The 20,120-nt window shown below is 35.7% G+C and overlaps 1 protein-coding gene across 5 annotated transcripts in view; it reads right to left on the minus strand.

Annotated features, from left to right (window-relative positions):
• ZC3H13 (zinc finger CCCH-type containing 13) overlaps nucleotides 1-20,120 on the minus strand; it is a 92,372-nt gene that overhangs the window by 34,793 nt on the left and 37,459 nt on the right. For all 5 annotated transcript variants that reach the window (XM_032874003.1, XM_032874006.1, XM_032874004.1 and 2 more), the window contains 2 exons: nucleotides 19,685-19,882; nucleotides 1,101-1,411 (listed from right to left, as the gene is read on the minus strand). In XM_032874003.1, the coding sequence (XP_032729894.1) occupies nucleotides 1,101-1,411; nucleotides 19,685-19,882 (509 nt within the window). The remainder of the gene's footprint in view (nucleotides 1-1,100; nucleotides 1,412-19,684; nucleotides 19,883-20,120) is intronic.

The raw sequence follows: 20,120 nt of genomic DNA on the forward strand, positions 1-20,120 counted from the left end.
AACAGATATCAAACACACTAAAGAGTTTTCATTCAGTAAGTACTCATTAAATGTACACTGTATTCCCAGTCAACTCCAGTTAAAGATCTTATTAAAATTAATTCACAGGTGCTAAGAGAGTTTTCCTATCTTACCAATGTTCCATAAATATTGCTGTGCTGTTCTGGTTCCAAAATGATATACATAAGAAATAATTCTATACAACAGAAACTCTCTCTGATCCCTACCTGGATGTACATCATTTTCTTGAATAAAAGAACTTGATTAATTACTGCACTGCTGATAGGAAGAGAACAACTAAATTCAACATGTTTTACAGAAGACTGTGATATACTGTAATATACTCTCAGAGGTTTATTTTAAAATGCACATTAAAGGGAAATGTTGCAAGTAAGCAATATTTCCCGAGTACTCATTATGTTTAAACACCAACTCAGAAGTTAGGGGAAAAACCTTAAATATATAAAGTCAAGAAGCTTAGATAAGGAGTACAGAAAGAGATCAGAACTATTAGACTGTATTGCCAGATAACAGCACCTCAGCTTTAACAAGGAGCAGAAAATCCAAAGTTAACTTAATTCTCAGGGATCTAGAAAGGGAAACTGCTTTGCTAACTTCTTTTTGAGTTTCACCTAGAAAACTGATCATTTGGCTTACACCGACCTTCTCAATATTCCTCCAGCCCTTACCTCTTTATCAAAACATAGGCGATGCTTTCAAACTATGCCCCTTGGTTTGCTGCTTTTCTTCCCTTCACTTTTTTGTTTTTTTAAAGAACCAATTAAGCAATTAGAGGGATATTTTAAGAATCAGACAGCCAAAAATTTCTAGAACTTGAGAGTACCCAAGTAAAACATCTTAGAAAGCACTACCTCAGTATACATAAAAATGCCCACTTATGTACATTTAATAGTTTATATGTTCCTGTGTCATTAAAAGCGCCTCTTACTGCCTTCAAGAACTCTTCTCTGTTAAAGACTTAATACAACACGGTTTTCTTCTTCTCCTTACTGTAACAATAAATCTGAATGTCCAGTTGTTTAACAAAGAAAGTATTTAACGCTAAAAAAAAAAAAAACAAGATAAAATACAGTGCATACCTTCTCTTCTTTCATGACGCCGATCATGAGACTGTGAAGTTCGTTCATGGTCATGCCTCCCTTTCTCTCGCATCGGAGAGCGATGTCTTGGGGGACTCTGCTTTCTCTGAGGAGAAGACAGAGAATGTGAAGGATAAGGAGACGCAGAGCGTCGTAAAGGTGGAGTTATTGTCCTCTGATAAGATGGTGAAGGAGATCTTTTTCGACGAGGAGAAGGAGAATGTCTTTGAATAGATGATCCTGATTGTGAGGAAGATGAGTGATGTCTAGAAGATATAGGAGAGTGATGCTGTCCTACTGGGGAAGTAGATCTGTAAAGAAAAGCAACAATAAAAGAAGCTGAATGCTAAAGTTAAAGCTAAAAGTGTGAATCATAATTCCAGGATAAATTTCAATTCACAATGCTGTATAGTAAGAAGCTAATTTTTAAAGATCTGGTTGATTTTAGGTCAGCCTGAGACCATAGTCCTAGATGAGATATGTACTGCCTTGCTCCCAAGCTTGGGCTCCAAGCAGCACTCTTCCTGAACACAAATAGAATATTATCCTCACTTAAAGTATGGAATTCACTCTTAATCAGAGATAATCTCTGACCTTGTGAATAGGTACTTGGAGGAAGGAAACCGCAAGAGGCTAAAGAGGAAACATACTAGTAAGATCTAGATAGAAAGCAGCTGTGGGAGTGCCTATAACTCAAGGCTGTGGGGAAAGGGAAGTCATCATCAATTAAGAAGCCAAACATGAAGTCTGCCCTGCTTGGGGTGAGATTCAGGATGGGGAAAGAATGATACGGTTAAGGACATACTGTCTACACTGTCTTTATCTTAAATAACCAGATAAATATCTTAAAATATCTTAAATATCTTAAATAACTGGCCAGGCCAGTGCAGTCCTGGTTTAACCAAGGCTTCCTCTACTCCCTTCCAATCACCTTCTTTCACTGCTGCCGAAGAAACAACTTATAACCACACAAAGCACAACGGAGTCACTCCTACAATATGTTAAATCCTGGGCCCTGGTTTACCCTGATTATGCAAAATGTGTGTGTGATAGGAAGCTGGAATACACACATTTGTGCAATAACTAAAAAGAAATGGGACCAGAAAGAATGTTAAAAAATAACATTCCAGACACCACATACCCAGATTAGTATCCTAGTCCTCATTCTGAAGATTAGATATTTGTTCAAAAACATTCTGGAGTCCTAGTCAAAATATTTTAGAATACCTTCAGTGCCTATGGTATTTTTAATATCCACAATGGTAGCAAAGTCATTATTAATCCTACAGCAGGGTTTCTCAGTCTTGGCGGTCCTGACACTTTGTGTTCAGTGATTATAGTGGGGGGCTGTACTGTACATCACAGGGAGATCAGCAGCATCCCTGGCTTCTACCCACCAGAAGCCAGTCTCATGCTCCCTCTCACCCCCATTCGTAACAATAAAAAATAACTCCAGACACTGACAAATTTCCCCAGGAAAGCAAAAATCACCCCTTGTTAAGCACTGCTGGCCTGAACTATGTTCTTTATAAATGATGCCTCAGTAGACCTTTTATCAATACAAGTACCAAATACATAAAATATATGTTGCTCATTCAGGGAAGTGATTCCAATATATTGAAAAGAATTTGCAGAACAGGGATTTTAGCAAATAAACAAAAACATCTTTTGGATAACAGTTGACTAAAAGAAGTCACCTAATCAGAACATCATATTCACCTAAACATTGTAGTTATTAGTAATTTCACTAAACCTTCACACTTCTCATAAAAATTTCCTTTTCATTAAAAAAAATAAGCCATAAGCCACTATAATTTAACTCACTCTTAAGAGAAATGTATTTACTTAGAGGTAGGAATAGAAATGCTCATAGGGTGTTACCCAAATTTGGAAAACCAGCTATGATCAATGGTCATTCAAATGCATCTTACCAAAAAGAAAAATACTGCAAGATTGAGAATTAGAATTATTACTGTTTGGTATGTTCCAACTGCAATGTCATCAGGTTCTAGACAATTTGGAAATCTGTAAATTGATTTAAAAATGTGGCTTTCCACTGAACTAGCATTTTGGTTAGTTTTATTTATTGTGCATACTAAAAACTGCTTCAAGAAAGTCTGCAATACCATTTGGTGATTAGTTCATGGAACCTAAAAAATAAAATAGCTCATATTACTATCTTTAAAAAACACAATACAGTCCAATCAAATTTCTATTCAAATTCAGTGTCGACAGCATGGAGTAAAAAATTCAATTCAAGCTTAGGATAATCAACCTATCAAATTAAGGTCAGAGGACCACTCCATTGTTAAGTTATGGTTTCAGCATTTTTTCTTCTTACCCATCCTTCAAGAAAAAAAAAATTAAGAAAACTTGGTTTAAATTAAAAGCATCTGTTATGGACTGAATGTGTCCCCCCAAATTTATACAACCTCCCAATGTGATAGTATTTGAAGGTGGAGGCATTTGGGAGTAATTGGTTTAGATGAGGTCATGTGGGTGGAGCTCCCATGAGATCATATCCTTACAAGAACGAAGAGACCAGAGCTCATTCTCTCCTGTCCATGCCAGGACACAGTGAGAAGACAACTGTTTGTAAACCAGAAACCAAATCTGCTGGAACTCTGACCTTGGACTTTCCAGCCTCTATAGCTGTGAGAACTCAATGTCTGTTGTTTAAACCATTCCAGTATATGGTATTTTATAACAGCAGCCCAAGTTGGCTAAGACAGCATCTTTATTTTCCTGTTATTATTCTTTTAAAAGTCTGATGACTAAAGAATAGTGAAAAGAGAGGATCTGTTACCAAAACAAGATGGGTCAGATTATGGATGTCAGCGTAAAACGGACCTGGGCCTGTGTTCATTCTATATATAAGAAGGTAGAAAATAAAACTGCCTTGAAATCTGACCAAAATTATTAGTACTTTGGCTTTTACACTATTGCAGGGGTATATTAAAATACATTTCCAGTTAGAATAGCAGTAATTTTAGATTCTTCTTAGGCTTTAGAATTGGCTGGTTTCTTGTCTGAGGAGAAAAAAGAGATGACATTTGACATTCAAATTAAGAAAAGAGTTTATCATTGCATGAAGAGAGCTCAATACCTTAAAGAAGAAATCTGTATACTGTCAGCAAGAGCACTGTGATTTATAGCACAGGGAAAGCCAATCTTTAGCCTGACTTGATTATAAATAGAAGTTTTTTAATGCTACTATAATTAGGACAAAATGTGCAATGAGAATATTCAGGGTATATTTCATTTGGGGAACATGTGAAAGGTTAAAAAATTTAAAAAGAAAAACCTGCCTCACTCAGGATACATAAATTTCATCTACAAACAAGCATGCTTACCCTAGACTTTTAAAAAATTACTAATACCATTTTTTCTTTTAGTAAATGGTTTCTTTTTCTCAAATGAAAATATGCCATCATAATGTAACTAACATTTATAAGTCACCCTTTAAAATCATCATAAAAAGTATACTTTAAAAAAAAAAAGGACTATGGGCAATATCAAAATCAACTATTTCCAGTGGTAAAATGCAACACCATATGATACAGATTTCACACACAGAAATATTTTGGTTTTATTATTTTACATAAGAAACATATCCTAAATAAAAAAGTGAGTCATTTTAATTTATTGAGCTAATATTAAGTGAGCATCTTATATACTGCAAGCATTATTTTTGGCACTGAGAATACAGAAGTAAAAAAGACAGGCAACCTGGGGCTAATAAAACATTATATGTTAAAAAAAAAAAAGACAGGCAAAACCACTAACATCATCATCATCATCATCATCTTCATACCAATAACAGTAGCAGGTAACACATATATTGTTATTATATCCATACCATTGTTTTAAGGACTGAAAACCAGTCTGTCATGGACTACGAGTAGACCGCCACCAGGAAAGCAAAGCAATTTCATTTAGTTAATGCAACAAAGTCTGTAAAAACAGGGTAATAAAATAGAAACTATTAGGTTCCCCCCCTCAAAAAAAGTCAGGGGACAACTTTAGGATGGTTCAAAGGAAAGGGCCTTATTGAGAAGATGGAATTTGAGCCAAGAGCTGACAATCCAGGGAAAGAACATGCTTTGCGAGGGTTCAGCAACCACAAGAGGCAGGAGGAATCACAATATATGAGAAGAACATTAAGAAGACAAGGGTAATTACAATTTGTAAGTGAAGAGTTACATGAGAGAAGGCCAGATGATATGAAGTCATCTATGTGATGGTGAAAGCCGGACTGTACTTTTTTTTTCCCCTGGATTTTATTATAAGCATGAAGAAAATCACTATGAAGAAAATCACTAGAGATTTTTAGGCATGGAAGTGTCATTCAAAATCTAGCAAGATCTCAAAGAATAAAAATTATTATGATCATCTCAACAGATACAGAAAAAGCACTGACAAAATTCAACATCCATTTATGATAAAAATTCTCAACAAAGTGGCATTAGAAGTAACATACCTCAACATAATAAAAGTCACACACGACAAACCCACAATTAACATATCCAGTGGTGAAAAACAGAGCTTTTACTCTAAGATTAGGAACAAGACAAGGATGTCTACTCTCATCACTATTATTCAACACAGTACTGGATGTCCTAGCTGCAGCAGTCAGATAAGAAAAAGAAATTAAAGGCCTTTAGAAACCTCCAAACTCATTTTATGAGGCCAGCATCACCTTGATCCCAAAACCAGACAAAGCCCCATCAGAAAGTAGAATTACAGGGACGCCTGGGTGGCTCAGTTGGTTAAGCAGCTGCCTTCGGCTCAGGTCATGATCCCAGCGTCCTGGGATCGAGTCCCACATCGGGATCCTTGCTCAGCAGGGAACCTGCTTCTCCCTCTGCCTCTGCCTGCCTCTCTGTCTGCCTGTGCTCACTCACTCTCTCTCCCTCTGTCCCTGACAAATAAATAAATAAAATCTTTAAAAAAAAAAAAAGTAGAATTACAAACCAATACCCTGATGAATATGGATGCAAAAATTCTCACCAAAATACTAGTCAATAGGATTCAATAGTACGTTAAAAGGATTATTCACCACGACCAAGTGGGATTTATTCCTGGGCTGCAAGCAAGGTTCAACATCTGCAAATCAATCAATGTGATCCAACACATTAATAAAAGAAAGGACAAGAACCATATGATTCTCTCAACAGATGCAGAAAAGTCATTTGACAAAGTACAGCATCCTTTCGTGATTAAAACTTCACAGTGTAGGGATAGAAGAAACATACCGCAATATCATAAAAGCCATCTATGAAAACTCTGACCTTGTTTTCTGACCTTGACCCATGGTGAGTATCATTCTCAATGGGAAAAAACTAAGAGCTTTTCCCCTAAAAGTCAGGAACACAACAGGGATGTCCACTATCATCACCGCTGTTCAACACAGTACTAGAAGTCCTAGCCTCAGCAATCAGACAACAAAAAGAAATACAAGGCATCCAAATGGACAAAGAAGTCAAACTCCTGCTCTTTGCAGATGACACGATACTCTTTGTGGAAAACCCAAAATACTCATTCCAAAATTGCCAGAACTCATACAGGAATTCAGTAAAGTGTCAGGATATAAAAGCAATGCACAGAAATCAGTTGCATTTCTATACACCAACAGCAAGACAGAAGAAAGAGAAATTAAGGAGTTGATCCCATTTACAATTGCACCCCAAACCATAAGATACCTAGGAATAAACCTAACCAAAGAGGCAAAGAATCTGTACTCAGAAAACTATGTAACACTCATGAAAGAAATTGAGGAAGATGCAAAGAAATGGAAAAATGTTCCATGCTCATGGACTGAAAGAACAAATATGGTTAAAATTTAAAATGTCTATGCTACCTAGTGCAATCTACACATCCAATGCAATCCCTATCAAAATACCATCAACTTTTTTCACAGAGCTGGAACAAATAATCCTAAAATTTGAATGGAACCAGGAAAGACCCCAAATAGCCAAAGGAATGTTGAAAACGAAAAGCAAAGCTGGTGGCATCACAATCCCGGACTTCAAGCTCTATTACAAAGCTGTCATCATCAAGACAGTATGGTACTGGCACAAAAACAGACACATAGATCAATGGAACAGAGAACCCAGAAATGGACCCTCAACTCTACGGTCAACTAATCTTTGACAAAGCAGAAAAGAATGTCCAATGGAAAAAAGATAGTCTCTTCAACAAGTGGTGTTGGGAAAATTGGACAGCCACTGGCAGACGAATGAAATTGGACCATTTCCTTACACCATACACACAAAAAGAGACTCAAAATGGATGCAAGATCTCAATGTGAGACAGCAATCCATCAAAATCCTACAGGAGAACACAGGCAGCAACCTCTTTGACCTCGGCTGCAGCAACTTCGGGCTAGATAGGTCTCCAAAGGCAAGGGAAACAAAGGCAAAAATCACATCACTCGGCATCAGGGAAATACAAATCAAAACCACAATGAGATACCACCAGTCAGAATGGCTTAAATTAACAAGTCAGGAAACGACAGATGTTGGCAAGGATGTGGAGAAAGGGGAACCCTCCAGGATTGTTGGTGGGAATGCAAGCTACTGCAGCCACTTTGGAATACAGCATGGAGATTCCTCAGAAAGTTGAAAACAGAGCTATCCTATGGCCCAGCAATTGCGCTACTAGGTATTCACCCCGAAGATACAAGCGTAGTGATCTGAAGGGGCACATGCACCCCAATGTTTATAGCAGCAATGTCCACAATAGCCAAACTATGTAAAGAGCCCAGATGTCCACTGACAGATGAATGGATAAAGATGTGGTCTATATATACAGTGGAATATTACCAGCCATCAAAAATTGAAATCTTACCATTTGCAACGACATGGATGGAACTAGAGAGTATTATGCTAAGTGAAATAAGTCAATCAGAGAAAAATATAGTGAGCACTGGGTATTATATAACTGATGAATCAAAGACCTATACCTCTGAAACCAATAACACATTATATGTTAATTGAATTAAAATTAAAAAATACAAAAAAAGAAATTAAAGGCATTTAATTGGTAAGGAAGAAATTAAAAAGTCACTATTTGTAGATGACATGATACTATACATAGAAAACTATAGGGTGCCTGGGTGGCTCAGTGGGTTAAGCTGCTGCCTTTGGCTTGGATCATGATCTTGGGGTCCTGGGATCAAGTCCTGTATCGGGCTCTCTGCTTGGCAGGGAGCCTGCTTCCCTCTCTCTCTCTCTGCCTGCCTCTCTGTCTACTTGTGATCTCGGTCAAATAAATAAATAAAATCTTTAAAGAAAAAGAAAACTGTAAAGACTCCGTGAAAAATATATCAGAAATAATACATGGCTTCAGTAAAGTTGCAGGGTATAAAATTACTACAGAGAAATGGACTGCATTTCTATACCCTAATAACAAAATAGCAGAAAGAATAATTAAGAAAATAATGCTACTTAAAACTGCAACAAAACCAATAAAATAACTAGAAATAAATTTAACCAAGGAGTTGAAAGACCTGTACTCTGAAAAGTATAAAACACTGAAGAAAGAAACTAAAGATAACATAAACAAATGGAAAGACATACTATGCTCATGGAAGAATTAACATTGTTCAAATGGTAATCTACAGATTCAAAATAATCCCTATCAAAATGTCAATAGCATTTTTCACTAAACTAGAACACATAACCCTAAAGTTGTATGGATCCCCAAAAGACCCTGAATTGCCAAAGCAATAAAACAAACAAACAAACAAACAAAACAAAGCTGGAGGTATCCCAATTCCAGATTTCAAGATACACTACAAGACCAGTGCTCTAACCCCTGAGGTATGGAGCCTTCCCCTCAAGATACACTACAAAGTTATAATGATCAAAACAGTATGGTCTTGGAACAAAAATAGACATGCGATCAATGAACAGAAGAAACAGCCCAGAAATAAACCCACAATTATATGGTCAACTAATCTATGACAAAGGAGGCAAGAATATATACTGGGAAAAAGACAGCCTCTTCAATAAGTGATGCTGGGAAAACTGTACAGCCACATGCAAAAAGAATGAAACTGGACCACTTCCTTCTACCATACACAAAAATAAACTCAAAATGGATTAAAGAACTAAAACCATAAAACTCCTAGAAAAAAACACAGGCCATAATTTTTCTAACATTGGCCTTACCAACATTTGCTTAAGTCTATCTTCTCAGGCAAAGGAAACAAAAGCAAAATAAATTATTGGGACTATACCAATACAAAAAGCTTTATGCACAGCTAAGGAAACCATCAACAAAACAAAAGGGCAAAATACTGGATAGGAGAAGATACTTGCAAATGATATATCTAATAAGGGGTTATTACCTAAACATATATAAAGAGCTTATACAACTCAGCAGCAAAAACAAACAAACAAACAAACAAACTCCAAAACAAGTAATCCAGCTGAAAATGGACAGAGGACTTGAAGAGACATTCCAAAGATGGTCACAGATGGCCAAATGACACATGAAAAGACGCTTACCATCACTAATCATCAGATAAATACAAATCAAAACCAGTCACCTTATACCTGTCAGAATGGTCAGAATTAAAAAAAAAAAAAAAGAAATAAAACAAGTGTTGGTGAGGATGCGGACAAAAAGGAACCCTCGTGCTGCTGATGGGAATGTAAACTGGTATAGTCACTGTGGAAAGCACTATGGAGGTTCCCCCCAAAAAATTAAAAATAGAAATACCATATGATGCACTAATTCCACTCCTGGGTATCTACCTAAAGTAAAAAAACCCACTAATCTGAAAAGACATAGGCACCCCTATGGCTATGACAGCATTATTTACAATAGCCAAGATATGGAAGTAGCTGAAGTTCCCATCAATAAATACATAAAGAAGATGTGGCATATATATGCAATGAAATAGCGTTCAGCTATAAAAAGAATGAGATGTTGCCACTGGCAACAACATGGATGGACCCAGAAGGTATTATGCTAAGTAAAATGAGTCAGACTGAAAAAATATGAATACCACATATCACTTATATGTGGAATCTTAAAAAAAAAAAAAGAATAAACAAACAAAAAGCAGAAACAAACCCATAAATATAGAGAACATCTGATGGTTCTCAGAGGCGTGGAGTGGGGGGAGATGGGCAAAATGGGTTAAGGGGAATGGGAGATACAGAATTCCAGTTATGGATGACTAAGTCATAGGGATAAAAGGTACAGCATAGGGAATACAGTCAGTGATAGTGTAATAGTGCGGTGTGGTGACAGATGGGAGCTACACTGCATAATGTATAGAGAAGTTGAATCACTAGGTTGTGCATCTCACGCTAAATTAATGTTGTGTCAAGTATACAATAAAAAAAAAATCTAGCAATATCTTACCTATTTAAATAAGTATGTAAGATGGAGAAAGAAAATGCTTCTGTGTGATGATCCCTTGTTTTTAAACCTAGAATTTGCTGTCCCTCTGAAGCAAGTAATAAATTCCCCTGAAAGGGGAATGAGCTAAGTGAACAATCTACCAAAACAGGAGAATACTTTTGTCTGTAGGAATCTTTTGAAAAATGTCTTCTCATAAATATATAATGGTACTTATAAAAAAAATTTGATATAAGCAAACTAATCATTTCCACATAATACAAGTAAATCTAATCCAAGTACTAACAATTTGACTCAATTTTTGCATACATATAGAAATGAATTTCAAAAACCTCAATTTAAGAATGAAGACTATTAAGATAAGGCTTAAATCAACATATCCTTAAATATTATCCTAATCTAGATTTACAATAAATAAGAGAAGTTTTCAGAATCTGGTTCAAGAGCCTTACACAGATTTGCTCAATCACTTGGCTTACTGAGGTAAAAACTGTACCCTACCACTGTAATTGAAAATCAGAGGAGACAAGTACATGGTATCCCTAGATACCCTAGAAACATGAGAAGATTGTTTTTAAGCTTTAGGAGTAAGGGAGTCAGTATTCCAAATGACATAAAATCCAGAAACAACACATACCAGCCTAACATGAATGAAGACAACTGGCTCCTATCCTCTACCTGGTGGACCAAGTTAAAGTTACTACTTTCTCCTGGGAGGGGATGGGGGTGCGGGCAAGTGACCATACCAGGAAACAGCAGAAATCCAGTCTGGGGAAGGAGTGAGGTGACGAACAGTTCTCAAGGCTCTGGACTGATTTCCTAGACATAACATCTCCTCAGTTCAGGCCAACAAAATGGGTAAACAAATAAGGAATTCTCGTGAAGTCCTTGCCATGTCCTGAAAATCCTATCCAGCTGCAGATCATTTACCTGTTAGTGAAAAAATTACCAGCAGATGGCACCAAACCACAGCCAGATTGGGATGGATTTTGCTAGTGCAAATTTGGGTATCTTTCATTAATCTCACCACATACAAGGCAGCCCCACACTTTTACTGGGTTGAATTTCTGGTCTCCATTTACTATGGTGTACACTTCTGATTGCAGCAATTATGGGAACAGACCAAACTTCCCAACCACCTCCTGCTGCTGAAAACCCTCTCTGAAACTACTTGAGAACAACTTTCAAGTCTCCTAACTTCATCAAGCATGTTGGACAAAAGATAAAAGTACACTTTTTAGGGACATAAAACCATTTTAGATTTGGCTGCAAAACAGGAGTTTCTCTAGTGAGCTCAACAAATTTTCCCAATATCACACCCATGAAAAAGAGCACAAGACTTGATCCCTTAGACTAATTGTGAAATTGCTTATTTTCCCCCAATGTGACTGAATTATTTTGATATTTATAAAACTCTTTCATTTTGGGGGCACCTGGATGGCTCAGTTAGTACAGCATGTGACTCCTGATCTCAGGGTCAAGAGTTCCAGCACCCACAATGACGACAGAGCTTAAATAAATAAATAAATAAATAAAACACATTTTTAATACAAGTCTACCATAAATTTAGTGTATTATAGAATATATTCAGGTACGTTACAGATTTCTTTAAGTGCCTTAATTTTATATCCCTAGCCTAAATCACCACTCACATGAAAACACTTCTTAGGTCTATACACAGGGCTTCATTAAATTAATGGCAGAAAAAAAGATTAATGCCTCAGATAAGCAATTTCCAACCTGAACATAAAGGTCCCATTTTACTACTAAAAAGTTTGCATATCCTTCATTATATTATTTGCGTTAATACCCATTAATTAGGAAAATGTTATAAAAGGTATTAAAATCATCAGTACTTTTAAAATTCATTGTTTTAAAGTTACACTACTCTCTTTTTTTCCTTTTAGGTGTGAGACTGGTGTAGTGATTATGTGTTTTTAAGTGTATTTCTCTCCTGGAGATATATGCTAAAATATGTATGGGTAAAACAGTGAGATATCTGGGATTTGCTTCAAAATAATACTGGAGGAGGGAGGTGTATAGGGGTATAAAGGAAACAAGATGAATATAAAAGGATCATTATACTATTGTAGTTTTATGTGTGTGAAATGTTCCATAATAATAATGTTAATGTAACATTTTTCTATCTTCTATATACAGTCCAGAAACATTAGTACACATTACTCAAGAAACCATCCTTCAGTCTATAGAAAAATGCTCGGTGCACAAATGGTTTCTTCCTTGTCCTGTGGCTCATGGCCACAGGGTGAGGTTTGCCAACCCAGACCATGGTACCTGTACATGAATGGTAAACACTGAATAAATCCAATAAATAATATTTCTTGTGAAAGGTCTGAAACATTCTGATTTAATTATTTTGATAAATGTGTGCAATCACTGAAAGGAAGTAAGACTGTCACTTTGATGGTGATTTGCTTATTCTGCTAAACTGAAGTCAAAGCCAACAAATTTTGAATGATCACATCTGTCTTTCAAAGCTTAGTAAGACTCATCATGTAGGCATTTGTACTATTAAGAAGTAGATTTCTATACTCTGGTAATTATAATGAAGTGTTTATTAAAAAGTGATTACCTGTGCACTCAATATTATCTTCACATTTAACCACAAAATTCTGCATCCTAGCATTTTGATTAAAACATATTAGCTTCCATCAGTAAAAACCATATTTAACCAAATCTCCAGCAGAATGAACACTACAGAATTGGTAGCTAACTCCTCTGGTTAACTACTAACCAAAAAGTTTGTGTTTGCTTAAATCTTTGTTCTTAAAGTACACCAGTAATTTGGTTTACTTTCCTAATTCAACAAAGCATTACAGAATATAGATTTTCACTAATGAAAAAGATATTACAGGTCCACTGAAATACCACTGCAAATATCTGCTTCAGGATTATCTAAACATAACAGGTTAGGAATACTGACACAAAATATTCCTTTCACAGGTGATTTTCTGACTAAATACCTAATTTGAATTTAATTTTCCTGTGAATCACACCTCTTCTAAACAAATTACAGAATAAAAATTACTTAGTTGAGTTCCAGGTAATCAAGATTTTACCATTTTCTGTACAGAACAAGTCATGAAAAGTTTACTTTACAAAAATGTAATGGGAAATTGCTACATTTTCTAAAAGTAGAGTAATAAAATCCATAAGGCTTTTTTTCTTGGATAAACAAGTGGTATTCAGATTTTGATCAATGTTGCACAAATAAGTAATAGCTCAGTAAAGTTTACTAGCCAAATGGGAAGACACTGATTCACTTCAAAACATGACAGAACTTAGTGCGATTAAATCAACAAATATTCTGGGAACAGAGTATATTCTTAACAAAACTGATGTGGCCAACGAAGACTTGGGGGAGGTACTCAAATTCTCAATGCCAGATCATGGCAGACAGAGGGAGGAATATCATGATTTTTTTCTGAGAGGGAATGGGTACTTTCCCTTTCACCAAAACACACACAGGCAAAATTTCACCCACAAATCAAGAAATTTGCAGATCCCCTGAAATCTACCAATGGATCTCCAGTCAGGAGCCCCTGATCTAGAAAGTTATGAAATTGAGATACAGAAGACAGGGAAAGGGACTTAAGCCATAGGATCATATGGTTTTGTTGCATCATCTGTCCTACCCATATGCATACTCTTATATAACCACATAGAAAACCATCCTTAAGAAATGTAAGCAACCTCCTACACATTCAATAGGCCTTATAAGTTTTACTTGGAAAAAAAAAAAAGAAAATCCATGTTCAGAGAAATATTATTTTCCATACATGTGATTACTATATTACTTCTACCTACAGTAACAAAGCTTCTGAGAACATTTTTGTTCATGGATACCCTGTACCAAATAAATAAATGAATTAGGATATTTTTACCTTAGCACAACACATCCTAATAACCAAAATATTCTAAATAAGCCCATTAGAACACCTAAATTAATTTTAAAGGGCAATTTTCTCCAAAAAGAATTTGGACACTAACCTTTAATTACATACCCCACCAATCTGAAAGCATGACGATGAGTCTCACTACGGTATTTGGTTTTAGAATTAATAAGTTCTCCTTCAAAGTAATGGGGATATATTAAAATAAGAGATCCAAGAAAAACCCTTGGAAATTAAATTAACTTCTCCTAAATCAAAATGCCCCTTTTCAACTGTGTAAAACATGGCTTCAGAACTCTAGTGCAAGTCAGGTGCCCATGCAGTTCTTCAGTACTCCTACTTCTGGTGCTTCATTTTCTTAGACAAACAAAATAAATCAAGTTCAGATTTTTCTATGTACCAAATAATAGGTAAGTCCTAGGATACCTTGTTGCTTGGACACAGCTAGGAAGAAACACTGGATAACACTGGAAAATGAAGAATCAACCTACATAATACTCAATTCCTCATAATACAAAACATGTAACTATTTCAATGGTGAAGTATCCAGGGACATATGTTAAGAATCAACTCTCAGAGATTTCTGGGTCAAAACAACAAAATGAAAATACCAGGAACTGTTAAAGAAAAGACTCCTTAAAATGTAAATCAGCAAGATCATTTAACATAATTTATATCTGATTTACATGTCATTTTCCAAAAACACAGCCACTAGAATGAATAAAATATAAACTATATTTTAGGGAAATATGTTCAAGAATTGTGGGTGCTCCACTTAACCATTCTGTTATTGCCCCAACAAGGCACAATGCTCCTAGGTCCTAGTAATGGTTCACAGAATCATTCTGGTTCTTCCAAGTCAAGTCACCAGAGAGGGAGAGAAAAAAACGGATTCATCTAAATAAGACAAGATGATCTCTTACCAAGACAAAGAAAGGACTAAGCTTATCATCAGAATCTATTTTTTGGACAAAGACTGAGTTTTGTTGAACTTCTAATTATAAAGCTATGTTAAGGGGCGCCTGAGTGGCTCAGTGGGTTAAAGCCTCTGCCTTTGGCTCAGGTCATGATCCAGGGTCCTGGGATTGAGGTCCTGGGATCGAGCCCCGCATCAGGCTCTCTGCTCGGTGGGGAACCTGCTTCCTCCTCTCTCTCTGCCTACTTGTGATCTCTGTCAGATAAATAAATAAAATCTTAAGAAAAAAAAAAAAAAAGCTATGTTAAGTGCTTATTGGGTAGGTAATTTATCCTAAATAATATTATAAATACCAGTTCACAGGGCTTTCCAGATAAAGTGGCAGATAACACTGCTTCCATTCTAATAACATGTTGTTACTTAGTAACATGAACAGAAACGGCATCATGAGAATGTAGTAGAGACTGCAATGAGCTACCTCACACTCATTCTCTCCTTGCTCTTTAGTAAACCCAATTTTATTCGGGTCAGTTACATGCTCAACTAAAGGATTCTATTTCTTTCTTTCTTTTTTTTAAAGGATTACATTTCTAAGACACCCTCATAGCTAGATGTAGCCATGTGACTAAATTCTGGCCCATAGATATAACAGGAAATAGTGTTTGGGACTTCCAGGAAAATTAAGACTTTCCTCCCTTCATAATTTTTCTGCTGCCTAGAACATGGATGGGATGTCTTAAGTCATCAGTAGTCATATTAAACCATGGGATAACTCTGAGAAAGGAAGCATGGGGGTGCCTGGGTGGCTCAGTCGGTTAAACATCTGACTGGCTCCAGTCAAGATCCCAGAATCCTGGGATCCATGTCTGGTTCTCTGCTCAGTGGGGAGTCTGCTTCTCCCTCTTCCTGTGCATGTGCATGCTCTCTCTCTCCATACCGCCCCCCACTTCCTCTCTCAAATAAAAAAAATCTTTAAAAAAAAAAAAAAAAAGGAAGCATGCACAAGGCAGACAGCACCTGGATCACCAATGACTGTGGAACGAACAGTGTACAGGTCCTGGACTGCCTCCCTCTGAGCTTCTTTATATATGAGAGAATAAATCTCAATGTATGGTTCCTAAACTTTGATGAACATTAGTATCACAAAATGAGCTTTAAAAATCTGGATACCAAGGCTGCTCCTCATACTAATTAAATCAGAGTATCTGGGGATTGAAATCAGGTATTAGTACTTTTTGAAGACTCTCAGGCAGATTCCAACATGTAGGAAACTTTAAGAACTATTGCTTTATATACTTAAGCCCTCCACAATGAGTCCTTATTACTAACAGCTGATTCTAAATCTGATACTGCAAAAGTATCAGGAAAAAAAATATCTTTATGGATACATTCTATTACCTATGTAGTTTAACTGAAAACCCACAAATGGAAGGACATTTTAAAATATCACTACACTATAATTTATCATTAAAGTACTCTGCTTATTTTTTAAAGCATTATCTCATTTGATCCTCACCTCAACCCTAAGTCAGTATCATGCATATTTTACAGTTAAAGAAATAGAAGTTCAGGGAAAACAAAGAACTTATTCAGGGTATCACATCATGCAACCGGCAAAGTCAAGATAAAAGTTTCTATTTGTGTAACTTCAAGTCTTGTGCCTTTTCCAATACACTGTAACTCCAAAGAAAAGAGGCCAAGAGCCTTCTAAAAGATTTACATTTTTTCTTGACTAAAGATTAATTTCATGAAAAGATAAATTTGAAAACTAATTTTTAAAAATGGAGAAAAGCATCCCTATTAAATCTATAAGCATTTCATAAATCTTGTGAACCACAAAAATATTACCTTCAAGTTAATTTTTTTTAATTTGCTCTTAAGTAGCACAAAATAAATGAATTTTAAAAATCAAGAATTTATAATTTGTCAGTTTTGAAAATAGATCTTTAAGAAGTACTATTGTTAGAACAGAGGGAAAACTGGCCATGAGAAAGAATTTAATAAAATACATAGAATTTAAATTAGTTAATGCAGTGACTTTAGATTTTGAAACAATTTTAAAATGAACAGATTTTCAGAAGGTCTCAGCTCTTTCACTGGCTGGCTTTTATATAATTTCATTTATACCAAAAAGTTAATGTTGATTAACTGATGAAAAATAATAAAGAAACAGAGGATTTGAACAAGACTAAGATCAACTGGACCTAAAAGACATATAAAGAACACTCCACCCAACCGTAGTAGAATACGCAGCCTTCTCAACTGCACATGGAATATTCTCCAGGACAGACTACATTTCAGGTCATGAAACAAGTCAACCTACATAGACTACATGAAACAACCTACATAGACTGACTCATTTAAGAGACAGTAAATGTGAACTGACCAATAATGAGCAAAATCAAACACAAAAATCAGTTGTTTCTATATGCTAACAATGAACAATCTGAAAAATTATGAAAACAATTCTGGTTACAGTGGCATAAAAAAAGAATGTAACACTTAGGAATAAACCTAACCAAGGAGTTCAAAAACTTGTACACTGAAAACTATAAAACATCACTGGAAGAAACTAAAGAAAGCACAAATAAGTGGAAATACATTCCACACTCATGGATTAGAATACTTAATACTGTTAAGACGTACATACTACTGAAAGCAACCTACAGATTTGACACAATTGCGATTGAAATCCCACGGCATTTTTGGTAAAAATATAAAAATTCATCCAAAAATTGATCAGAATTCAAAGGGACATGTTAAGAAGCCAAAATAATTTTCATATAGAAGAACAAAATGAGAGAATTCACACTTCCTCAGTTTAAAAGGTATTAGAAAGCTAAGTAATCAAAACAGCGTGGCACCGGCATAAAGACAAACAGACCAGTGGAGTACCATAGAGGGTCTAGAAATAAATCCTTGCACATATGGCCAAATGATATTCAATAAGGGTACCAAGACCACTCAATGAGGAAAAGACAGTGTTTTTTAAAAACAGCGCTGGGAAAACTGGTTATCTACATGCAAAAAAATGAAGTTGGAACCTTATCTTACACCATGTACAAAAATTAACTTCAAAGGGACTAAAAACCTAAGTGTAAGATCTAAAACTATAAAACTTCTTAGGAGAAAACCTTTATAACACTGGAGATGGCAATGATATTTTGGAAATGACACCAAAAGTACAGGCAACAATCACAAAGATAGACAAATGGTATCACAACAAACTTAAAACCTTTTGTGCATCAAGGACATTATCAACAGAGTGAATGAAAAGGCAACCTAGGAAAAGGGAGAAAATACAAATCACGTATCTGATTTGGGGTTAATATCCAGAATATATAATAGATTCCTAAAACTCAAGAACAAAAAAATCAAATAACTCAATTAATAGACATTATTCCAAAGATGATACACAAATGACCAAAAAACATATGAAAAGATGGTCAACATCACCAATCATCAGTGAAATGCCAAATTAAAACCATAGTAAGATAACACCTCACACCTATTAGGATGGCTACTGTCCAAAAAAAAAAACCCAGAAAATAACTAGTATTGGTGAGGATATGGAGAAACTGAAACCCTTGTACACTGCTGGTGGGATTGTAAACCAAAGCAACTGGTACGGAAAACAGTATGACATTTCCTCAAAAAGTAAAAACAGAACTATCATAACTATCATATTATCCGGGAATTCCACTTCTGAATATGTATCAAAAAATATCAAAAGAAGGGTCTTGAAGAGTACTTAAACACCTATGCTTGTCACAGCACTATTCCCAATAGCCAAGAGGTGGAAGTAACCCATATGTCCACCAGGGGAATGGATATACAGACAGCAGAATACCATTCAGCTGTAAAAAGCAAGGCAATCCTGTCACATGCTAAACATAGGTGAATTTTGACATTATGCCAAATGAAATAAACCAGTCACAAAAAAACAAAATAGTTCCACTTATATGAGGTATCTCAAGAAGTCAAATTCATAGATACAGGAAGTAGAATGGTGGTTACTAAAGGCTGGGGAGCTGGGGGAGGAGGGGAAGGGAGTTGTTTAATGCATATTCAGATGAATTTCAGATGCACAAGATGAAAAAGTTCTGGAGATCTATTTCATGACAATGTGAGCATACTTAATATTATTAAGCTGTACACTTTAAAATGATTAAGATAAAAAATTTCATTATTTTATGATGTTTAAGGTAATGCTTATTGAATTATCCCTAACTCAATATGGGAATTATTAAATAACACATACACAGAGTTTTAAAACACTAAAAAATCTACTACAGTAATGCCTGAAAAAAAGCTTCTGAAAAATAAGTATTTTAAATTCTACAAAAGTAAGATTGTTAAAAACATACAATCCTACTTACCTTGGCTTGTCTCTTTTTTCTCTTTGTCTTTCAAAATCTCGTCCTCTGTCTTTTCCATCTCTTGGTTTTTCTTCTATTCTGTCTTTTACTTTATACTTTTCTTTATATTTTTTCCCCAGAACAATATCTTCCTGTATAGGAGGAGGTGGACTAGGAGTTCGGGGTCCTTTCTTTTTACTCTGGTTGCCTTTTGAATTCCTGACGGTAATACAAAGCTATCATTAGAGGTCCAAATACTTTTGGAAGGTCAAACGGGTATTTTTTCATTTTAATAAAGCACATTTTAGGGTTTTTTTTAAGATTTTATTTATTTATTTGACAGAGAGAGAGATCACAAGTAGGCAGAGAGGCAGGAGGGGGGGCGGGAGGCAGGCTCCCCGCTGAGCAGAGAGCCCCATGCAGGGCTTGATCCCAGGACCCTGAGATCATGACCTCA

This window comes from Lontra canadensis, unplaced genomic scaffold (genome assembly GCF_010015895.1).
Source record: "Lontra canadensis isolate GAN:19392208 unplaced genomic scaffold, GSC_riverotter_1.0 scaffold51, whole genome shotgun sequence".
NCBI lineage: Eukaryota > Metazoa > Chordata > Mammalia > Carnivora > Mustelidae > Lontra > Lontra canadensis.